Source organism: Oncorhynchus kisutch, unplaced genomic scaffold, assembly GCF_002021735.2.
Source record: "Oncorhynchus kisutch isolate 150728-3 unplaced genomic scaffold, Okis_V2 scaffold2905, whole genome shotgun sequence".
In the NCBI taxonomy this organism is placed as follows: domain Eukaryota; kingdom Metazoa; phylum Chordata; class Actinopteri; order Salmoniformes; family Salmonidae; genus Oncorhynchus; species Oncorhynchus kisutch.
In genome coordinates, this window is record NW_022264850.1 from 182,501 (window position 1) to 205,645 (window position 23,145).

General features: G+C 46.7%; 1 protein-coding gene across 1 annotated transcript in view; it reads left to right on the plus strand.

Moving 5' to 3' along the window:
• LOC109886947 (tRNA-dihydrouridine(16/17) synthase [NAD(P)(+)]-like) overlaps positions 1–22,575 on the plus strand; it is a 25,252-nt gene extending 2,677 nt beyond the window's left edge. Inside the window, exons 2-14 of the mRNA XM_031819972.1 lie at positions 2,165–2,418; positions 3,418–3,526; positions 3,678–3,728; positions 7,695–7,807; positions 9,116–9,198; positions 11,136–11,239; positions 11,613–11,760; positions 12,023–12,119; positions 15,080–15,168; positions 15,766–15,932; positions 16,748–16,785; positions 18,661–18,736; positions 18,839–22,575. Of these exons, the coding sequence (XP_031675832.1) occupies positions 2,179–2,418; positions 3,418–3,526; positions 3,678–3,728; positions 7,695–7,807; positions 9,116–9,198; positions 11,136–11,239; positions 11,613–11,760; positions 12,023–12,119; positions 15,080–15,168; positions 15,766–15,932; positions 16,748–16,785; positions 18,661–18,736; positions 18,839–19,032 (1,509 nt within the window). The 5' untranslated portion in view covers positions 2,165–2,178 and the 3' untranslated portion in view covers positions 19,033–22,575. The remainder of the gene's footprint in view (positions 1–2,164; positions 2,419–3,417; positions 3,527–3,677; positions 3,729–7,694; positions 7,808–9,115; positions 9,199–11,135; positions 11,240–11,612; positions 11,761–12,022; positions 12,120–15,079; positions 15,169–15,765; positions 15,933–16,747; positions 16,786–18,660; positions 18,737–18,838) is intronic.
• The last annotated feature ends 570 nt before the right edge of the window (positions 22,576–23,145 follow it).

Below are 23,145 nucleotides of genomic sequence, written 5' to 3' on the forward strand. Positions count from 1 at the left end.
AGTCCTACAGATATACTATGTCTCTATAAGTCCTACAGATATACTATGTCTCTATAAGTCCTACAGATATACTATGTCTCTATAAGTCCTACAGATATACTATGTCTCTATAAGTCCTACAGATATACTATGTCTCTATAAGTCCTACAGATATACTATGTCTCTATAGTCCTACAGATATACTATGTCTCTATAAGTCCTACAGATATACTATGTCTCTATAAGTCCTACAGATATACTATGTCTCTATAAGTCCTACAGATATACTATGTCTCTATAAGTCCTACAGATATACTATGTCTCTATAAGTCCTACAGATATACTATGTCTCTATAAGTCCAATATACAGATATACTATGTCTCTATAAGTCCTACAGATATACTATGTCTCTATAAGTCCTACAGATATACTATGTCTCTATAAGTCCTACAGATATACTATGTCTCTATAAGTCCTACAGATATACTATGTCTCTATAAGTCCTACAGATATACTATGTCTCTATAAGTCCTACAGATATACTATGTCTTATAAGTCCTACAGATATACTAGTCTCTATAAGTCCTACAGATATACTATGTCTCTATAAGTCCTACAGATATACTATGTCTCTATAAGTCCTACAGATATACTATGTCTCTATAAGTCCTACAGATATACTATGTCTCTATAAGTCCTACAGATATACTATGTCTCTATAAGTCCTACAGATATACTATGTCTCTATAAGTCCTACAGATATACTATGTCTCTATAAGTCCTACAGATATACTATGTCTCTATAAGTCCTACAGATATACTATGTCTCTATAAGTCCTACAGATATACTATGTCTCTATAAGTCCTACAGATATACTATGTCTCTATAAGTCCTACAGATATACTATGTCTCTTATAAGTCCTACAGATATACTATGTCTCTATAAGTCCTACAGATATACTATGTCTCTATAAGTCCTACAGATATACTATGTCTCTATAAGTCCTACAGATATACTATGTCTCTATAAGTCCTACAGATATACTATGTCTCTATAAGTCCTACAGATATACTATGTCTCTATAAGTCTACAGATATACTATGTCTCTATAAGTCCTACAGATATACTATGTCTCTATAAGTCCTACAGATATACTATGTCTTCTATAAGTCCTACAGATATACTATGTCTCTATAAGTCCTACAGATATACTATGTCTCTATAAGTCCTACAGATTACTATGTCTCTATAAGTCCTACAGATATACTATGTCTCTATAAGTCCTACAGATATACTATGTCTTATAAGTCCTACAATATACTATGTCTCTATAAGTCCTACAGATATACTATGTCTCTATAAGTCTACAGATATACTATGTCTCTATAAGTCCTAATTACTATGTCTCTTTAAGTCCTACAGATATACTATGTCTCTATAAGTCCTACAGATATACTATGTCTCTATAAGTCCTACAGATATACTATGTCTCTATAAGTCCTACAGATATACTATGTCTCTATAAGTCCTACAGATATACTATGTCTCTATAAGTCCTACAGATATACTATGTCTCTTTAAGTCCTACAGATATACTATGTCTCTATAAGTCCTACAGATATACTATGTCTCTATAAGTCCTACAGATATACTATGTCTCTATAAGTCCTACAGATATACTATGTCTCTATAAGTCCTACAGATATACTATGTCTCTATAAGTCCTACAGATATACTATGTCTCTATAAGTCCTACAGATATACTATGTCTCTATAAGTCCTACAGATATAACTTTTTTATTTATTTAATTTGATTGAACCTTTATCTAACAAGGCGAGTCAGTTAAGAACAAATTCTTATTTACAATGACGGCCTACCCCGGCCAAACCCGGACGACGCTGGGCCAATTGTGCGCTGCCCTATGGGACTCCAAATCATGGCCGGATGTGATACAGCCTGGATTCGAACCAGGGACTGTAGTGACGCCTCTTGCATTGAGATGCAGTGCCTGAGACAGTTAATATCCAAGAAAGACCGTGACCCATTTAGGTTCTCAGTGGCCCAAGGGGAATCGTCCTCCTACTTTAGTTCTACCCAGTACCCTCTTTATTTTTGACTGTATTGTCCTCCTATGCTCAAAACAACTTCATTTTCTCTCTCATTCCCCTCTCCCTCTGTCAGGTCAGGTTGCTGTGATGGCGGTGAAGCTGCAAGGCTTTGAGTTCTGGAAGACCACGCTGAGGGGGGCGCGTTACGTCGTTGCACCCATGGTGGACCAGAGCGAACTGGCCTGGCGTCTACTGAGCCGTCGCCATGGCGCCGAGCTGTGCTACACGCCCATGCTGCACGCGCAGGTGTTTGTACGTGACGCCAACTACAGGAAAGACAACCTGTACAGCGAAGTCTGCCCCGAAGACAGGCCGCTTATTACACAGGTGAGAGAGAAAGACACACAAACACATGCCGACAGGGGAATGGAGTGTCACAGGTCGTATTATTCAACTACAGCTATTAGCCAACCTCTGTATTTTACCACCACCTCTCACCCTGTTTCAGCTAGCCTCTGTTTCACCATCCACTCTCACCCTGTTTCAGCTAACCTCTGTGTTTCACCATCCACTCTCACCCTGTTTCAGCTAACCTCTGTGTTTCACCATCCACTCTCACCCTGTTTCAGCTAGCCTCTGAGTTTTACCATCCACTTTCACCCTGTTTCAGCTAGCCTCTGTCTTACCACCACCTCTCACCCTGTTTCAGCTAGCCTCTGTGTTTTACCACCACCTCTCACCCTGTTTCAGCTAGCCTCTGTGTTTTACCATCCACTCTCACCCTGTTTCAGCTAACCTCTGTGTTTTACCATCCACCCTCACCCTGTTTCAGCTAGCCTCTGTGTTTTACCATCCACTCTCACCCTGTTTCAGCTAGCCTCTGTGTTTTAACACCACCTCTCACCCTGTTTCAGCTAGCCTCTGTGTTTTAACACCACCTCTCACCCTGTTTCAGCTAGCCTCTGAGTTTTACATCCACCTCTCACCCTGTTTCAGCTAGCCTCTGTCTTACCACCACCTCTCACCCTGTTTCAGCTAGCCTCTGAGTTTTACCATCCAATCTCACCCTGTTTCAGCTAGCCTCTGAGTTTTACCATCCACTCTCACCCTGTTTCAGCTAGCCCCTGAGTTTTACCATCCACTTTCACCCTGTTTCAGCTAGCCTCTGTCTTACCACCACCTCTCACCCTGTTTCAGCTAGCCCCTGAGTTTTACCATCCACTTTCACCCTGTTTCAGCTAGCCTCTGTCTTACCACCACCTCTCACCCTGTTTCAGCTAGCCTCTGAGTTTTACAATCACCCCGATTCCTGTGTTATGGTCTCAGTTCTGTGCCAATAACTCAGAGGTGTTTGTAATGCACTTTGTGTGTGTGTGTGTGTGTCAGTTCTGTGCCAACGACCCAGAGGTGTTTGTCCAGGCATGTCTACTGGCTCAGGACTACTGTGATGCTATCGATCTCAACCTGGGATGCCCACAGATGATCGCCAAGAGAGGTACTAACTAACCAACCCTGAAACCCCACTCAGAGACAGAGATGGTGTGTGTGAGAGAGATAAACCCTGATAAAAAAAAAAATGGTTTTCAATTAGGCTAAGCATGCTGTATGTTTGGGGTCAATTTGTTTCTAATTTATTTCTGACGAAGGGCACTACGGAGTCTTCCTACAGGATGAGTGGGAGCTGCTGGAGAAGATGGGTGAGTTTGAACAGAGAGAGAAAAGAGGGAGAGAGTTAGAGAGGTAGAAATAAAATATAGTATGCCAGGTTTTACCTGTCTGGAATGGTGTCATGGTGTGTTTTACCTGTCTGGAATGGTGTCATGGTGTGTTTTACCTGTCTGGAATGGTGTCATGGTGTGTTTTACCTGTCTGGAATGGTGTCATGCTGTTTTACCTGTCTGGAATGGTGTCGTGCTGTGTTTTACCTGTCTGGAATGGTGTCGTGCTGTGTTTTACCTGTCTGGAATGGTGTCATGCTGCGTTTTACCTGTCTGGAATGGTGTCGTGCTGCATTTTACCTGTCTGGAATGGTGTCATGGTGCATTTTACCTGTCTGGAATGGTGTCATGGTGTGTTTTACCTGTCTGGAATGGTGTCATTCTCTGTTTTACCTGTCTGGAATGGTGTCATGCTGTGTTTTACCTGTCTGGAATGGTGTCATGGTGTGTTTTACCTGTCTGGAATGGTGTCATGCTGTGTTTTACCTGTCTGGAATGGTGTCATGGTGTGTTTTACCTGTCTGGAATGGTGTCATGGTGTGTTTTACCTGTCTGGAATGGTGTCATGGTGTGTTTCACCTGTCTGGAATGGTGTCATGGTGTGTTTTACCTGTCTGGAATGGTGTCATGGTGTGTTTTACCTGTCTGGAATGGTGTCATGCTGTGTTTTACCTGTCTGGAATGGTGTCATGCTGTGTTTTACCTGTCTGGAATGGTGTCATGCTGTGTTTTACCTGTCTGGAATGGTGTCATGCTGTGTTTACCTGTCTGGAATGGTGTCATGCTGTGTTTTACCTGTCTGGAATGGTGTCATGGTGTGTTTACCTGTCTGGAATGGTGTCATGGTGTGTTTCACCTGTCTGGAATGGTGTCATGGTGTGTTTTACCTGTCTGGAATGGTGTCATGGTGTGTTTTACCTGTCTGGAATGGTGTCATGCTGTGTTTTACCTGTCTGGAATGGTGTCATGCTGTGTTTTACCTGTCTGGAATGGTGTCATGCTGTGTTTTACCTGTCTGGAATGGTGTCATGCTGTGTTTTACCTGTCTGGAATGGTGTCATGGTGGTGTTTTACCTGTCTGGAATGGTGTCATGGTGTGTTTTACCTGTCTGGAATGGTGTCATGGTGTGTTTCACCTGTCTGGAATGGTGTCATGCTGCGTTTTACCTGTCTGGAATGGTGTCATAATGCATTTTACCTGTCTGGAATGGTGTCATAATGCATTTTACCTGTCTGGAATGGTGTCATGGTGTGTTTTTACCTGTCTGGAATGGTGTCATGGTGTGTTTTACCTGTCTGGAATGGTGTCATGCTGTTTTACCTGTCTGGAATGGTGTCATGGTGTGTTTTACCTGTCTGGAATGGTGTCATGTTGTGTTTTACCTGTCTGGAATGGTGTCATGGTGTGTTTTACCTGTCTGGAATGGTGTCATGGTGTGTTTTACCTGTCTGGAATGGTGTCATGCTGTTTTACCTGTCTGGAATGGTGTCGTGCTGTGTTTTACCTGTCTGGAATGGTGTCGTGCTGTGTTTTACCTGTCTGGAATGGTGTCATGCTGCGTTTTACCTGTCTGGAATGGTGTCGTGCTGCATTTACCTGTCTGGAATGGTGTCATGGTGCATTTTACCTGTCTGGAATGGTGTCATGGTGTGTTTTACCTGTCTGGAATGGTGTCATTCTCTGTTTTACCTGTCTGGAATGGTGTCATGCTGTGTTTTACCTGTCTGGAATGGTGTCATGGTGTGTTTTACCTGTCTGGAATGGTGTCATGCTGTGTTTTACCTGTCTGGAATGGTGTCATGGTGTGTTTTACCTGTCTGGAATGGTGTCATGGTGTGTTTTACCTGTCTGGAATGGTGTCATGGTGTGTTTTACCTGTCTGGAATGGTGTCATGGTGTGTTTCACCTGTCTGGAATGGTGTCATGGTGTGTTTTACCTGTCTGGAATGGTGTCATGGTGTGTTTTACCTGTCTGGAATGGTGTCATGCTGTGTTTTACCTGTCTGGAATGGTGTCATGCTGTGTTTTACCTGTCTGGAATGGTGTCATGCTGTGTTTTACCTGTCTGGAATGGTGTCATGGTGTGTTTTACCTGTCTGGAATGCTGTCTGGAATGGTGTCATGGTGTGTTTTACCTGTCTGGAATGGTGTCATGGTGTGTTTTACCTGTCTGGAATGGTGTCATGGTGTGTTTCACCTGTCTGGAATGGTGTCATGCTGCGTTTTACCTGTCTGGAATGGTGTCATAATGCATTTTACCTGTCTGGAATGGTGTCATAATGCATTTTACCTGTCTGGAATGGTGTCGTGCTGTTTTACCTGTCTGGAATGGTGTCATGGTGTGTTTTACCTGTCTGGAATGGTGTCATGCTCTGTTTTACCTGTCTGGAATGGTGTCATGCTGTGTTTCACCTGTCTGGAATGGTGTCATGCTGTGTTTTACCTGTCTGGAATGGTGTCATGCTGTTTTACATGTCTGGAATGGTGTCATGCTGTTTTACATGTCTGGAATGGTGTCGTGCTGTTTTACCTGTCTGGAATGGTGTCATGCTCTGTTTCACCTGTCTGGAATGGTGTCATGCTCTGTTTTACCTGTCTGGAATGGTGTCATTCTGCATTTTACCTGTCTGGAATGGTGTCATTCTGCATTTTACCTGTCTGGAATGGTGTCATGCTGCGTTTTACCTGTCTGGAATGGTCTGTACATCATAAGCACTCAGTCTTTTACTAGATAATTAGTTGAAAAAAAGTGTAAAGTGTGAGTTTTTGGGTTCTATATGTTTTCAGAAGATGGGCAGGGACTCTGCTGTCCTAGTTTCAGGGGGAAGCTTGTTCCACCATTGGGGTGCCAGGAGAGAGAAGAGCTTGGGCTGGGCTGAGTGGGAGCTGTAGGGTGGGTAGGGCCAAGAGACCAGAGGTGGCAGAACGGAGTATTCCGGTTGGAGTGTAGTGTTTGAGCCTGAAGGTCGTGAGGGGCAGTTCCTCTTGCTGTTCCGTAGGCAAACACCAGGGTCTTGAAGATAATGCGTGCTTCGACTGGAAGCCATCGGAGTGTGTGGAGGAGCGGGCTGCGGCATTCTGGAGAAGTTGCAGGGGGTTTGATGGAACAAGCTGGGAGCCCAGCCAACAGAGAGTTGCAGTAGGCCAGACGGGAGATGACAAGTGCCTGGATTAGGACCTGTGCTACTTCCTGTGTGAGGAAGGGTTGTACTGTACGGATGTGGTAGAGCTTGACCCTGCAGGAGCGGGTCACTGCTTTGACGTTTGCAGAAAACAACAGGATGTTCTCTAGTGTCCTGCCAAGGTTCTATGCACTCTGGGATGGGAACACCACGGAGTTGTCAACTGTGATGGAGAGGTCTTGGAGCAGGCAGGCCTTTCCCGGGAGGAAGAGCAGCTCCGTCTTGTCGAGGTTGAGCTTGAGGTGGTGGGCCGACATCCAAGCTGAGATATCTGCCAGGCATGCAGAGATGCGTGTCACCAAAGCTGAGTGACTTGGCGTATAGAGAGAAGAGGAGAGGGCCTAGAACGGAGCCCTGGGGGACACCAGTACTGAGAGTAGTATGGTGCAGACACAGATCCTCTCCACGTCACCTGGTCTCAATGTTTTTAGATTGTTAGCCCAGAAAAGTTTTTTAATTTTCAGCCGGGCCATATATTTTCAAATTCCATTCCTTTACTTAGATTTGTGTGTAGTGGGTATATTTTGTGGAATGGTTAGATATTACTTGTTAGATATTACTGCACTGTCGGAGCTAGAGACACAAGCATTTCGCTACACCCACAATAATGTCTGCTAAACACGTGTATGTGACCAATAATATTTGATTTGATTTAAGCTAGCCAGTCTTTTCTCTGTTTCTCCTTAGTGAAGCTAGCCAGTCTTTTTCTCTCTGTTTCTCCTTAGTGAAGCTAGCCAGTCTTTTTTCTCTGTTTCTCCTTAGTGAAGCTAGCCAATGAGAAGATCTCTGTTCCCATCACCTGTAAGATCCGTGTGTTTAACAAGATGGAGGAGACTGTTCAGTACGCTCAGATGCTGGAGAAGGCTGGATGCCAGGTGGGAAACATCACACACAAGTATTTTATTTTGATCTTCTATGAAACATTACCTAAAATTAGCCAGATTATATTTAGAGGTGCAAGCACCTGGGATGGGAACACCATAGATTGTCAACTGTGATGGAGAGGTCTTGGAGCAGGCAGGCCTTTCCCGGGAGGAAGAGCAGCTCCGTCTTGTCGAGGTTGAGCTTGAGGTGTTGGAGGTACTTTGTGTAGTCTAGTATGTCTCTGCTGTGTAGTTGGAGGTACTTTGTGTAGTCTAGTAGGTCTCTGCTGTGTAGTTGGAGGTAGTTTGTGTAGTCTAGTAGGTCTCTGCTGTGTAGTTGGAGGTAGTTTGTGTAGTCTAGTAGGTCTCTGCTGTGTAGTTGGAGGTAGTTTGTGTAGTCTAGTAGGTCTCTGCTGTGTAGTTGGAGGTAGTTTGTGTAGTCTCGTAGGTCTCTGCTGTGTAGTTGGAGGTAGTTTGTGTAGTCTAGTAGGCCTCTGCTGTGTAGTTGGAGGTAGTTTGTGTAGTCTAGTAGGCCTCTGCTGTGTAGTTGGAGACAGTTTGTGTAGTCTAGTATGTCTCTGCTGTGTAGTTGGAGGTAGTTTGTGTAGTCTAGTATGTCTCTGCTGTGTAGTTGGAGGTAGTTTGTGTAGTCTAGTATGTCTCTGCTGTGTAGTTGGAGGTAGTTTGTGTAGTCTAGTAGGTCTCTGCTGTGTAGTTGGAGGTAGTTTGTGTAGTCTAGTAGGTCTCTGCTGTGTAGTTGGAGGTAGTTTGTGTAGTCTAGTAGGTCTCTGCTGTGTAGTTGGAGGTAGTTTGTCTATCTGGGTGATGTTTTCTCTCTCTCCTGAATGATCTGAATCTAGGATTACAGGGACCCTCTGCAACTATATTCAATGTGCGGGACAAAATTGAGGCTATGATTAAGAAGTTGGAGCTCTTCTCTGTCTGCGTTAACAAGGACAACACACAGGTCTTTCCATCATCGTAGGATTTTTTTGTGTTCTAAATGAACTCAAGCTTACGGACAATGTCAAATGTGATATAGCGAAGCACCTGAGTGAGTTGGGTGCGCAATTCCGCAGGTTCTTTCCCGAAACGAATGACACAAACAACTGGATTCGTTATCCCTTTCATGCCCTGCCTCCAGTCCACTTACAAATATCTGAACAAGAGAACCTCATCAAAAACTTGCCTCGTAGTACTGCAGTGTCACCTATGCTGTCTCCATAACAACACACAGACAGACTCATTTTATTAGTAATTAATTTTTTATTTAACCGGGTAGGAAGTCTTGTCATTCAGACCTCTCCATCTCTGTCTCAGCTGCTGACCGTCCACGGTCGGACCAAGGACCAGAAAGGACCCGCCACGGGCATCGCTAGCTGGGAACACATCAAGGCTGTACGGTAAGCACACTGCAGTTCCCTCACAGTTCAATTAAGAAAGGACCCGCCACAGGCATCGCTAGCTGGGAACACATCAAGGCTGTACGGTAAGCACACTGCAGTTCCCTCACAGTTCAATTAAGAAAGGACCCGCCACAGGCATCGCTAGCCGGGAACACATCAAGGCTGTACGGTAAGCACACTGCAGTTCCCTCACAGTTCAATTAAGAAAGGACCCGCCACAGGCATCGCTAGCCGGGAACACATCAAGGCTGTACGGTAAGCACACTGCAGTTCCCTCACAGTTCAAGACTACAGAGAAGAACCAATATTATGTTTGTCAGGTGGAAACAGTTTGTGTAGTCTTGTAGGTCTCTGCTGTGTAGTTGGAGGTAGTTTGTGTAGTCTAGTAGGGGAGACAGTTTGTAGTCTAGTATGGCTACTGTGTAGTTGGAGGTAGTTTGTAGTCTAGTAGGTCTCTGCTGTGTAGTTGGAGGTAGTTTGTAGTCTAGTAGGTATCTGCTGTGTAGTTGGAGGTAGTTTGTGTAGTCTAGTAAGGGAGACCGTTTGTAGTCTAGTACGGCTACTGTGTAGTTGGAGACAGTTTGTAGTCTAGTAGGTCTCTGCTGTGTAGTTGGAGACAGTTTGTGTAGTCTAGTAGGTCTCTGCTGTGTAGTTGGAGACAGTTTGTGTAGTCTAGTAGGTCTCTGCTGTGTAGTTGGAGGTAGTTTGTGTAGTCTAGTAGGGGAGACAGTTTGTAGTCTAGTATGGCTACTGTGTAGTTGGAGGTAGTTTGTAGTCTAGTAGGTCTCTGCTGTGTAGTTGGAGGTAGTTTGTAGTCTAGTAGGTATCTGCTGTGTAGTTGGAGGTAGTTTGTGTAGTCTAGTAGGTATCTGCTGTGTAGTTGGAGGTAGTTTGTGTAGTCTAGTAGGGGAGACAGTTTGTAGTCTAGTACGGCTACTGTGTAGTTGGAGACAGTTTGTAGTCTAGTAGGTCTCTGCTGTGTAGTTGGAGACAGTTTGTGTAGTCTAGTAGGTCTCTGCTATGTAGTTGGAGACAGTTTGTGTAGTCTAGTAGGTCTCTGCTGTGTAGTTGGAGACAGATTGTATAGTCTAGTAGGTCTCTGCTGTGTAGTTGGAGACAGTTTGTATAGTCTAGTAGGTCTCTGCTGTGTAGTTGGAGACAGTTTGTATAGTCTAGTAGGTCTCTGCTGTGTAGTTGGAGGTAGTTTGTGTAGTCTAGTAGGTCTCTGCTGTGTAGTTGGAGGTAGTTTGTGTAGTCTAGTAGGTCTCTGCTGTGTAGTTGGAGACAGTTTGTGTAGTCCGGTAGGTCTCTGCTGTGTAGTTGGAGGTAGTTTGTGTAGTCTAGTAGGTCTCTGCTGTGTAGTTGGAGGTAGTTTGTATAGTCTAGTAGGTCTCTGCTATGTAGTTGGAGGTAGTTTGTGTAGTCCAGTAGGTCTCTGCTGTGTAGTTGGACACAGTTTGTGTAGTCTAGTAGGTCTCTGCTGTGACAGTTTGTATAGTCCAGTAGGTCTCTGCTGTGTAGTTGGAGACAGTTTGTGTAGTCTAGTAGGTCTCTGCTGTGTAGTTGGAGGTAGTTTGTATAGTCTAGTAGGTCTCTGCTGTGTAGTTGGAGACAGTTTGTGTAGTCTAGTAGGTCCTCTGCTGTGTAGTTGAGGTAGTTTGTGTAGTCCAGTAGGTCTCTGCTGTGTAGTTGGAGGTAGTTTGAATAGTCTAGTAGGGCTACTGTGTAGTTGGGAGACAGTTTGTATAGTCTAGTAGGTCCCTGCTGTGTAGTTGGAGACAGTTTGTGTAGTCTAGTAGGTCTCCAAGAAGTTTCGTCACAGGAAAATATTATATTATATTCTACTGTACAGTACTCTATTCTATTGTCACATAGCTGATACTGGGTTTATTAAACAGTCGCTCTCTCTATCTCTCTCTGTGTTGTTGCTATAGGAACGCTGTTAACATCCCTGTGTTCGCTAACGGTAACATCCAACACCTGAGTGATGTGGAGCAGTGTATGGAGGAGACTGGAGTACAGGGGGTGATGAGTGCAGGTACACACCTCCGCCTCACCTTGAGTAATTAGTCTCCCAAGAGTCATAACACCTACTAATTTGTGTTTATCACTTTCTCTCTCTCTCATGTGTCTGTGTGTGTATGGTTCTTTCTGTGTGTTTCTCTCTGTTTCTCTCTCTCTGTGTGTGTGTGGTTCTCTGTGTGTTTCTCTCTCTCTCTCTGTTTTTCTCTCTCTCTCTGTGTGTTTCTCTCTCTCTCTCTGTTTCTCTCTCTCTGTTTCTCTCTGTGTTTATCTCTCTCTCTCTCTCTCTCCTCTCTCTCTCTCTCTCTCTCTCTCTCTCTCTCTCTCTCTCTCTCTCTCTCTCTCTGTGTTTCTTCTCTGTGTTTCTCTCTCTCTGTGTGTGTTTCCAGAGGGGAACCTCCATAACCCAGCTCTGTTTGAGGGTCACAGCCCTCCTGTATGGGAGATGGCTGAGGAGTATCTAGAGGTGGTCAGTCAGTACCCTCCTGTAACCCTGTCCTATGTCCGAGCACACCTCTTCAAGCTCTGGCACCACACGTATGTAACACACACACCCAGAGGGACACACACACACACCCAGAGGGACACACACACACCCAGAGGGACACACACACACCCAGAGGGACACCACACACACCCAGAGGGACACACACACACCCAGAGGGACACACACAACACCCAGAGGGACACACACACACCAGAGGGACCACACACACACCCAGAGGGACACACACACACACTCAGGACTTCACTATCGCCACAATCTGTGTGTGTGTTTGATTTGTTAGTGTTTCTCCAGGCTGCAGATCCACAAGGACCTGAGAGAGGAGCTGGCCAAGGTGAAGAACCTGCAGGGGCTGACAGAGGTCAGCAGACAACTCAGACTACGCTGCCAGGTACTAAGGTTTAGGGTTAGCTACGCTGTCAGGTACCTAGGGTTAGCTATGCTGTCAGGTACCTAGGGTTAGGGTTAGCTATGCTGTCAGGTACCTAGGGTTAGCTACACTGTCAGGTACCTAGGGTTAGCTACGCTGCCAGGTACCAAGGGTTAGGGTTAGCTATGCTGCCAGGTACCTAGGGTTAGCTACGCTGCCAGGTACCTAGGGTTAGCTATGCTGTCAGGTACCTAGGGTTAGCTACACTGTCAGGTACCTAGGGTTAGGGTTAGCTACGCTGCCAGGTACCTAGGGTTAGGGTTAGCTATGCTGTCAGGTACCTAGGGTTAGCTATGCTGTCAGGTACCTAGGGTTAGCTATGCTGTCAGGTACCTAGGGTTAGCTATGCTGTCAGGTACCTAGGGTTAGGGTTAGCTACACTGTCAGGTACCTAGGGTTAGCTATGCTGTCAGGTACCTAGGGTTAGCTACGCTGCCAGGTACCTAGGGTTAGCTACGCTGCCAGGTACCTAGGGTTAGCTATGCTGTCAGGTACCTAGGGTTAGCTACACTGTCAGGTACCTAGGGTTAGGGTTAGCTACGCTGTCAGGTACCTAGGGTTAGGGTTAGCTACGCTGCCAGGTACCTAGGGTTAGGGTTAGCTATGCTGTCAGGTACCTAGGGTTAGGGTTAGCTATGCTGTCAGGTACCAAGGGTTAGGGTTAGCTACACTGCCAGGTACCTAGGGTTAGGGTTAGCTACACTGCCAGGTACCTAGGGTTAGCTACGCTGCCAGGTACCTAGGGTTAGGGTTAGCTACGCTGCCAGGTACCTAGGGTTAGCTACACTGCCAGGTACCTAGGGTTAGGGTTAGCTACACTGCCAGGTACCTAGGGTTAGGGTTAGCTACACTGCCAGGTACCTAGGGTTAGCTACGCTGCCAGGTACCTAGGGTTAGGGTTAGCTACACTGCCAGGTACCTAGGGTTAGCTACACTGCCAGGTACCTAGGGTTAGGGTTAGCTACACTGCCAGGTACCAAGGGTTAGGGTTAGCTACGCTGCCAGGTACCAAGGGTTAGGGTTAGCTACGCTGTCAGGTACCAAGGGTTAGGGTTAGCTACGCTGTCAGGTACCAAGGGTTAGGGTTAGCTACGCTGCCAGGTACCTAGGGTTAGCTACACTGCCAGGTACCAAGGGTTAGGGTTAGCTACGCTGCCAGGTACCTAGGGTTAGGGTTAGCTACACTGTCAGGTACCAAGGGTTAGGGTTAGCTACGCTGCCAGGTACCTAGGGTTAGCTACGCTGCCAGGTACCTAGGGTTAGGGTTAGCTACACTGTCAGGTACCAAGGGTTAGGGTTAGCTACGCTGCCAGGTACCTAGGGTTAGCTACGCTGCCAGGTACCTAGGGTTAGGGTTAGCTACACTGTCAGGTACCAAGGGTTAGGGTTAGCTACGCTGCCAGGTACCTAGGGTTAGGGTTAGCTACACTGTCAGGTACCAAGGGTTAGGGTTAGCTACGCTGCCAGGTACCTAGGGTTAGGGTTAGCTATGCTGTCAGGTACCTAGGGTTAGCTACGCTGCCAGGTACCTAGGGTTAGCTATGCTGCCAGGTACCAAGGGTTAGGGTTAGCTACGCTGCCAGATACCTAGGGTTAGGGTTAGCTATGCTGTCAGGTACCAAGGGTTAGGGTTAGCTACGCTGCCAGGTACCTAGGGTTAGCTATGCTGCCAGGTACCAATAGTTAGGGTTAGCTACGTTGCCAGATACCTAGGGTTAGGGTTAGCTATGCTGCCAGGTACCAATGGTTAGGGTTAGCTACGCTGCCAGGTACCAATGGTTAGGGTTAGCTACGCTGCCAGGTACCAATGGTTAGGGTTAGCTACGCTGCCAGATACCTAGGGTTAGGGTTAGCCAGGTACCAAGGGATCATTCTGTTTTTCACCTTTCCTTCCCTCCTCCCCAAAATGTTTTACGCCTTTTTAGTTTCTCTTCCTCACCAATTGCTCCTCCTCTTTTTCCCCTCTTCTCCCTCCTCCCCCTCTTCTCCCTCTTCCCCCTCTCCCTCTTCTCCCCCTCTTCTCCCTCTTCTCCCCCTCTTCTCCCTCTTCTCCCCCTCTTCTCCCTTCTCCCCCTCTTTTCCCTCTTCCCCTTTATCACCCTTCTCCCCCTCTTCTTCCTCCTCCCCCTCTTCTTCCTCCTCCCCCTCTTCTCCCTTCTCCCCCTCTTCTCCCTTCTCCCCTCTTCTCCCTTCTCCCCTTCTTCACCCTCTCCCTCCTCCCCCCTCCCCCTCTTCTCCCCCTCCCCCCTCCCCCTCTTCTCCCTCTTCTCCCTCCTCCCCCCCTCCCCTCTTCTCCCTCCTCCCCCTCTTCTCCCTTCTCCCCTTCTTCACCCTCTCCCTCTTCTCCCCCTCTTCTCCCTCCTCCCCCTCTTCTCCTCCTTCCCCCTCTTCTCCCTCCTCCCCCTCTTCTCCCTTCTCCCCCTCTTCTCCCTTCTCCCCCTCTTCTCCCTTCTCCCCCTCTTCTCGCCTTCTCCCCTTCTTCACCCTCTCCCTCTTCTCCCTCTTCTCCCTCCTCCCCCTCCCCCTCTTCTCCCTTCTCCCCCTCTTCTCCCTTCTCCCCCCTCTTCTCCCTTCTCCCCCTCTTCTCCCTTCTCCCCCTCTTCTCCCACTCTTCTCCCCTCTTCTCCCACTCTTCTCCCCTTCTTCACCCTCTCCCTCTTCTCCCCCCTCTTCTCCCTCCTCCCCCTCTTCTCCCTTCTCCCCCTCTTCTCCCTTCTCCCCTTCTTCACCCTCCCCCTCTTCTCCCCCCTCCTTCACTTCTCCCCCCTCCCTTCTCCCCCCTCCTTCACTTCTCCCCCCTCCCCCTCTTCTCCCCCCTCCCCCTCTTCTCCCCCCTCCCCCTCTTCTCCCCCTCTTCTCCCTCCCCCCAACACAACTAGATGATGACACTGGTTCTTTTCTCATTTCTTTAACCTCTGCAGGAGGAGATAACCAATGGAGGAGAGGAGGCGGGGCAGGTGGTTGGGCTGCCATTCCCTCATTGGATCTGCCAGCCGTACGTCAGACCAGTGTGAGTGACAATTTCCTGTTGAGAATCCTAACTTGAGATCTGTGTACATTCCTTTACTTAGATTTGTGTGTATTAGGTAGTTGTTGTGAAAATGTTAGATATTACTGCACTGCAGTCGGAACTAGAAGTACAAGCATTTCGCTACACTCGCGTTAACATCTGCTGACCATGTGTACGTGACCATTAACACCTGCTGACCATGTGTATGTGACCATTAACACCTGCTGACCATTAACACCTGCTGACCATTAACATCTGCTGACCATTAACACCTGCTGACCATTAACACCTGCTGACCATTAACATCTGCTGACCATTAACATCTGCTGACCATTAACACCTGCTGACCATTAACACCTGCTGACCATTAACATCTGCTGACCATTAAGATCTGCTGACCATTAACACCTGCTGACCATTAACACCTGCTGACCATTAACACCTGCTGACCATTAACATCTGCTGACCATTAACATCTGCTGACCATGTGTACGCGACCAATAACAATTTGATTAGAAGATCAAAGTCGTCAAGTCCACACACACACACATAGAAACCGTAACACGTTGCCGTGACGACGAACATTGTTCTTGCCAGGCCGAAGGCTCCGGTTGCTAACAGCAACGGTACGGAGGTGAAGGCAGGGTGTCACAAGAGGGCGTTGTCACAGGAGGACTCGGACGGGGCGAGCGATGCCCTCTCCAAAAACAAACAGAAGAAGAAAGCCAGGAACCCCCAGAAGAACTTCTGTCCCGAGCAGAAACGTGAGTTATTTGTCCTCGTAGTACTGCAGTTACCTAGACTCTCTCTCCAGTCTAATTAAGCAATACGCCCCTTAGCCGTGGGATATTGGCCATATACCACACACCCCCAAGGTGCCTTATTGCTGTTATAAACTGGTTACCAACATAATTAGGGCAGTGAAACGAAATGTTTTGTCATACCCGTGGTGTACGGTCTGATATACACCAGCTGTCAGCCAATCATCATTCAGGGCTGGAACCACCCAGTTTATAACAGCAATAAGACGCCTCGGGGGATCGTGGTATACGGCCAATATACCACGGCTAAGGGCTGTGTCCAGGCACTCAGCGTTGCGTTGTGCGTAAGAACAGCCCTCAGCTGTCAGCCAATCATCATTCAGGGCTGGAACCACCCAGTTTATAACAGCAATAAGACGCCTCGGGGGATCGTGGTATACGGCCAATATACCACGGCTAAGGGCTGTGTCCAGGCACTCAGCGTTGCGTTGTGCGTAAGAACAGCCCTCAGCTGTCAGCCAATCATCATTCAGGGCTGGAACCACCCAGTTTATAACAGCAATACGACGCCTCGGGGATTGTGGTATACGGCCAATATACCACGGCTAAGGGTTGTGTTCAGACACTCAGCGTAGCCGTGGCATATTGGTATATGTTTTGTCATACCCGTGGTATGCGGTCTGATATACGACGGCTGTCAGCCAATCAGCATTCAGGGCTGGAACCACCCAGTTTATAATGCTACAGAATCTACAGCGTCTCAGCCGACACAAACAGTACAGTAGATAACCTCTGTTTTACCGCTGTTTTCTCTGCAGCAAAGTACATCAAGTGTGAGCAGTGTGGAAATCCAAAGGTGAGTGGAGAGACGACCTCCTCACCCTGTTCCTCCTCTTCACCCTGTTCCACCTCTTCACCCTGTTCCACCTCTTCACCCTGTTCCACCTCTTCACCCTGTTCCTCCTCTTCACCCTGTTCCTCCTCTTCACCCTGTTCCTCCTCTTCACCCTGTTCCTCATTACAGATGAAGTTTAGCCCTGGACTAAGAAACGTTTAATGGAGAACCTGTCCTGACTGTATAATAGTGTTATGTATGCAGGTCAGATTCTTAGGAGCTAGAAGCAGAGCTGCCATGTCTGTTGGCGCAATTTTGTACTTCCAGGTCCCTAACCCGTCTACCCCCTCTCCGGGTCCCTAACCCGTCTACCCCCTCTCCGGGTCCCTAACCCGTCTAACCTCTCTCCGGGTCCCTAACCCGTCTCTCCCCTCTCCGGGTCCCTAACCCGTCTACCCCCTCTCCGGGTCCCTAACCCGTCTACCCTCTCTCCGGGTCCCTAACCCGTCTACCCCCTCTCCGGGTCCCTAACCCGTCTACCGCCTCTCCGGGTCCCTAACCCGTCTCTCCGGGTCCCTAACCCGTCTACCCTCTCTCCGGGTCCCTAACCCGTCTACCCCCTCTCCGGGTCCCTAACCCGTCTACCCCCTCTCCGGGTCCCTAACCCGTCTACCCCCTCTCTCCGGGTCCCTAACCCGTCTACCCCCTCTCCGGGTCCCTAACCCGTCTACCCCCTCTCCGGGTCCCTAACCCGTCTACCCCCTCTCCGGGTCCCTAACCCGTCTACCCCCTCTCCCTCTCTCCAAGTCCCTAATCTGTCTCCCTCCCTCTCTCTCCAGGTCCCTAACCCCCTCTCCTGGGCCCTAACCCCCCCCTTCTCTCCAGGTCCCTAACCCCTCTCTCTCTCTCTGTAGGGTAATCAGTGTGTAGTCAACCTCTCTCTCTGTAGGGTAATCAGTGTGTATTCAACCTCTCTCTCTCTGTAGGGTAATCAGTGTGTATTCAACCTCTCTCTCTCTCTCTGTAGGGTAATCAGTGTGTATTCAACCTGTCTCTCTCTCTGTAGGGTAATCAGTGTGTATTCAACCTGTCTCTCTCTCTGTAGGGTAATCAGTGTGTATTCAACCTCTCTCTCTCTGTAGGGTAATCAGTGTATATTCAACCTCTCTCTCTCTCTGTAGGGTAATCAGTGTGTAGTCAACCTGTCTCTCTCTCTGTAGGATAATCAGTGTGTATTTATCCTCTCTCTCTCTGTAGGGTAATCAGTGTGTATTCAACCTCTCTCTCTCTGTAGGGTAATCAGTGTGTATTCAACCTCTCTCTCTCTGTAGGGTAATCAGTGTGTATTCAACCTCTCTCTCTCTCTCTCTCTGTAGGGTAATCAGTGTGTATTCAACCTCTCTCTCTCTGTAGGGTAATCAGTGTGTATTCAACCTCTCTCTCTCTCTCTCTGTAGGGTAATCAGTGTGTATTCAACCTCTCTCTCTCTCTCTCTCTCTGTAGGGTAATCAGTGTGTATTCAACCTCTCTCTCTCTCTCTCTCTCTCTCTGTAGGGTAATCAGTGTGTATTCAACCTCTCTCTCTGTAGGGTAATCAGTGTGTATTCAACCTCTCTCTCTCTCTGTAGGGTAATCAGTGTGTATTCAACCTCTCTCTCTCTCTCTCTCTCTGTAGGGTAATCAGTGTGTATTCAACCTCTCTCTCTGTAGGGTAATCAGTGTGTATTCAACCTCTCTCTCTCTCTCTCTCTCTCTGTAGGGTAATCAGTGTGTATTCAACCTCTCTCTCTCTCTCTCTCTCTGTGTAGGGTAATCAGTGTGTATTCAACCTCTCTCTCTCTCTCTCTCTCTGTAGGGTAATCAGTGTGTATTCAACCTCTCTCTCTCTCTCTGTAGGGTAATCAGTGTGTATTCAACCTGTGTCGAGGCTGCTGTAAAAAGAAGGCCCACAAGGAGGTGGCAGACTGCCCAAGTGAGTCGTCATCTCCCCCCCCTTCCACCCTACACACACACACACACACACACAGCTGTCTTTCTCTGATATATCCTTTATTTCCTCTCGTCTGGTTTAAAGGTCACGGGCTGAGGTTCAAGACCAAGGCAGAGAAACAGAAGTCAGAGCGGCAAGAGGAGGAGGAGGAGGAGGGAAAGAGCAGAGGATTACAGGAGGAAGAGGATGGAGGATTGTTGAACGGGACCCCCAGCCCCCCAACAGACCCCCCACAGAGGACAGACTGTGGCCTGAGACATGGACTAACAGGGACATAGACATCCATTCATATGTAGAGCAGTACACACACACACACACACAGCAGGATGTGGAGAACTTTATCCATCAACAGTATACAGAGACACAAGAACGTATTGTAAGGAACACACACGTGCATCCATACTGTCTCATACATACTCGCCACTGTCCTCCATTGCTGCTGTGCTGAACTGGCTTTGATGGGGTTTCACCACTACGCCCTCCTCCTCCTACCTGACTGACTGGGGGAGTCTTCCTGGACTGATGTAATGATTAGACTCCTCCTACATGACTGATGTAATGGATAGACTCCTCCTACCTGACTGACTGGGGGAGTCTTCCTGGACTGATGTAATGGATAGACTCCTCCTACATGACTGATGTAATGGATAGACTCCTCCTCCTACCTGACTGGGGGAGTCTTCCTGGACTGATGTAATGGATAGACTCCTCCTACCTGACTGATGTAATGGATAGACTCCTTCTACCTGACTGACTGGGGGAGTCTTCCTGGACTGATGTAATGGATAGACTCCTCCTACATGACTGATGTAATGGATAGACTCCTCCTACCTGACTGACTGGGGGAGTCTTCCTGGACTGATGTAATGGATAGACTCCTCCTACCTGACTGACTAGGGGAGTCTTCCTGGCCTGATGTAATGGATAGACTCCTCCTACCTGACTGACTGGGGGGAGTCTTCCTGGACTGATGTAATGGATAGACTCCTCCTACCTGACTGATGTAATGGATAGACTCCTCCTACCTGACTGACTGGGGGAGTCTTCCTGGACTGATGTAATGGATAGACTCCTCCTACCTGACTGATGTAATGGATAGACTCCTCCTACCTGACTGACTGGGGGAGTCTTCCTGGACTAATTTCTCTCTTGGACTTTAGCATAACAAGTCAAGCTTTGAAGTCAACGGGAGATTCACCCCCAAAAAGTCCATGTGGGTCTTCCTCGTTGGTCTGCAGCCGCTTCTGGAAGGAGGAAGAGCTCATGGAGTCGTAACAGTACAGGAAGGAGGAAGAGCTCATGGAGTCGTAACAGTACAGGAAGGAGGAAGAGCTCATGGAGTCGTAACAGTACTATCCCAGTACTGCTCAATCTCTACATTTATTTGTCCTTTTGGTTGTGGTCAATAATGGGACTATTTCCTGGTGATCTTTGTCCCCCCCTTGAACTAGAAGGATATTTTATCACCTGACTGTTAGAATGGTGACTGTCTGTTAGAATGGTGACTGTCTGTTAGAATGGTGACTGTCTGTTAGAATGGGGACTGACTGTTAGAATGGGGACTGTTTGTTAGAATATCCTTCTGTTAGAATGGTGACAGTCTGTTAGAATGGTGACTGTCTGTTAGAATGGTGACTGTCTGTTAGAATGGTGACTGTCTGTTAGAATGGTGACTGTCTGTTAGAATGGTGACTGACTGTTAGAATGGGGACTGACTGTTAGAATGGGGACTGTTTGTTAGAATATCCTTCTGTTAGAATGGTGACTGTCTGTTAGAATGGTGACTGTCTGTTAGAATGGTGACTGACTGTTAGAATGGTGACTGACTGTTAGAATGGTGACTGTCTGTTAGAATGGTGACTGACTGTTAGAATGGTGACTGTCTGTTAGAATGGTGACTGTCTGTTAGAATGGTGACTGACTGTTAGAATGGTGACTGACTGTTAGAATGGTGACTGTCTGTTAGAATGGTGACTGTCTGTTAGAATGGGGACTGTCTGTTAGAATGGTGACTGACTGTTAGAATGGTGACTGACTGTTAGAATGGTGACTGACTGTTAGAATGGTGACTGACTGTTAGAATGGTGACTGACTGTTAGAATGGTGACTGACTGTTAGAATGGTGACTGACTGTTAGAATGGTGACTGTCTGTTAGAATGGTGACTGACTGTTAGAATGGTGACTGACTGTTAGAATGGTGACTGACTGTTAGAATGGGGACTGTCTGTTAGAATGGTGACTGTCTGTTAGAATGGTGACTGACTGTTAGAATGGTGACTGACTGTTAGAATGGTGACTGTCTGTTAGAATGGTGACTGACTGTTAGAATGGTGACTGACTGTTAGAATGGTGACTGTCTGTTAGAATGGTGACTGTCTGTTAGAATGGGGACTGTCTGTTAGAATGGTGACTGTCTGTTAGAATGGGGACTGACTGTTAGAATATCCTTCTGTTAGAATGGTGACTGTCTGTTAGAATATCCTTCTGTTAGAATGGTGACTGTCTGTTAGAATGGGGACTGACTGTTAGAATGGGGACTGTTTGTTAGAATATCCTTCTGTTAGAATGGTGACTGTCTGTTAGAATGGTGACTGACTGTTAGAATGGTGACTGTCTGTTAGAATGGTGACTGACTGTTAGAATGGTGACTGTCTGTTAGAATGGTGACTGTCTGTTAGAATGGTGACTGTCTGTTAGAATGGTGACTGTCTGTTAGAATGGTGACTGACTGTTAGAATGGTGACAGTCTGTTAGAATGGTGACTGTCTGTTAGAATGGTGACTGACTGTTAGAATGGTGACTGTCTGTTAGAATGGTGACTGACTGTTAGAATGGTGACTGTCTGTTAGAATGGTGACTGACTGTTAGAATGGTGACTGACTGTTAGAATGGTGACAGTCTTTTTCTTTTTATATAATTTTTCATCAAGCTCCTCGTCGTGATGTGTGCCTGTGTGATGATGTGTAGGGCTTGGAGTTCGTTTTTTCTAGGCTCGTCTCCAGAAAGTATTTTAAGGGTAGGGATGCTGATCTGAGATCTGTTCAATATATTATTCATCATTGTTGGGGCGGCAGGTAGCCTAGTGGTTAGAGCGTTGGGCCAGTAACCGAAAGGTTGCTAGATCGAATCCCAGAGCTGACAAGGTAAAAATGTCATTCTGCCCCTGAACAGGCAGTTAACCCGCTGTTCCTAGACCGTCATTGTAAATAAGAATTTGTTCTTAACTGACTTGTCTAGTTAAATAAAATTAAAATAATCTGAGATCTGGCTATATAGGTCTTATTCATTATGATCTGAAAGGCTAAACTGATCCTAGATCAGCACTCCTACTCTGAGACGCTGGCCCTGGTCTGGCCATATGGTAAAACTCCTGGTCATTCTGATGGTGCAGTCATGACAAGTCGGAAACTTTAAACTTCCGAGTTATTTGCATAGAGCTTCCTATTTGTTGATTTGTGATACTTTCCAAGTGGGGAACCTGGGGCCTCATCTTTCTTCAAGTTTCCAAGTCGTCTTGAACACTAGGAACCAAACGTAACAAAACGTTTTCCATTGTGTAATTGTTTTGCTACGGTTTGCACAAATGAATACACCCCAGGTGAGAACTCAATGCCAAATCACACGTGGAAACCATTTTCACTTCAATTTACAGAGTCATATTTGATTTTAATTTCTCTTTGTGGTGGTTTTATTTCTATTATGGTGGTTGGAGGGGGGGTTGCTTGCATTGAGTTCAGTGCCTTCTGGTAGACATAACACTTGGGCCTATCCAGTCTTATATGAACTTGAGGTTAAATAAATGGAAGTGACAAGTGAGAAATGGTGCATTTGATATTTCTCCGTTCATACATTTTGACCTTACTAACAACTTTTGGGATTTTCTGTTGAATATCAAACTGACACGTCATCTTGTATTTTGTGGATTTATTTTGAAATGAAATCTATGGAAAAATGATCCCCATCTGTATCGCAAGTAGTAGTCGATTCATTTACCACCTTGCATTCTTTCATATAAATATTTGCTAGGTACACGCTCCAGCAGGTATACTGCACTGGTCATCTCCAAAGCCAACACTTCCTTTGGCTGCCTTTCCTTCCAGTTCTCTGCTGCCAATGACTGGAACGAATTGCAAAAATCTCTGAAGCTGGAGTCATATCCCCCTCTCTAACTTTAAGCATCAGCTGTCAGACCAGCTTACCTTTCTATTCCTCTTTCTCTATTGTGTTATTGACTGTGTTTGTTTATGTGTAACTGTTGTTGTTTGTGTCGCACTGCTTTGCTTTATCTTGGTCAGGTCACTGTTGTAAATGAGAACTTGTTCTCAACTAGCCTACCTGGTTAAATAAATGTAAAATAAGAGGACTTTTATTTTGAAAGTCGTGAGTATCA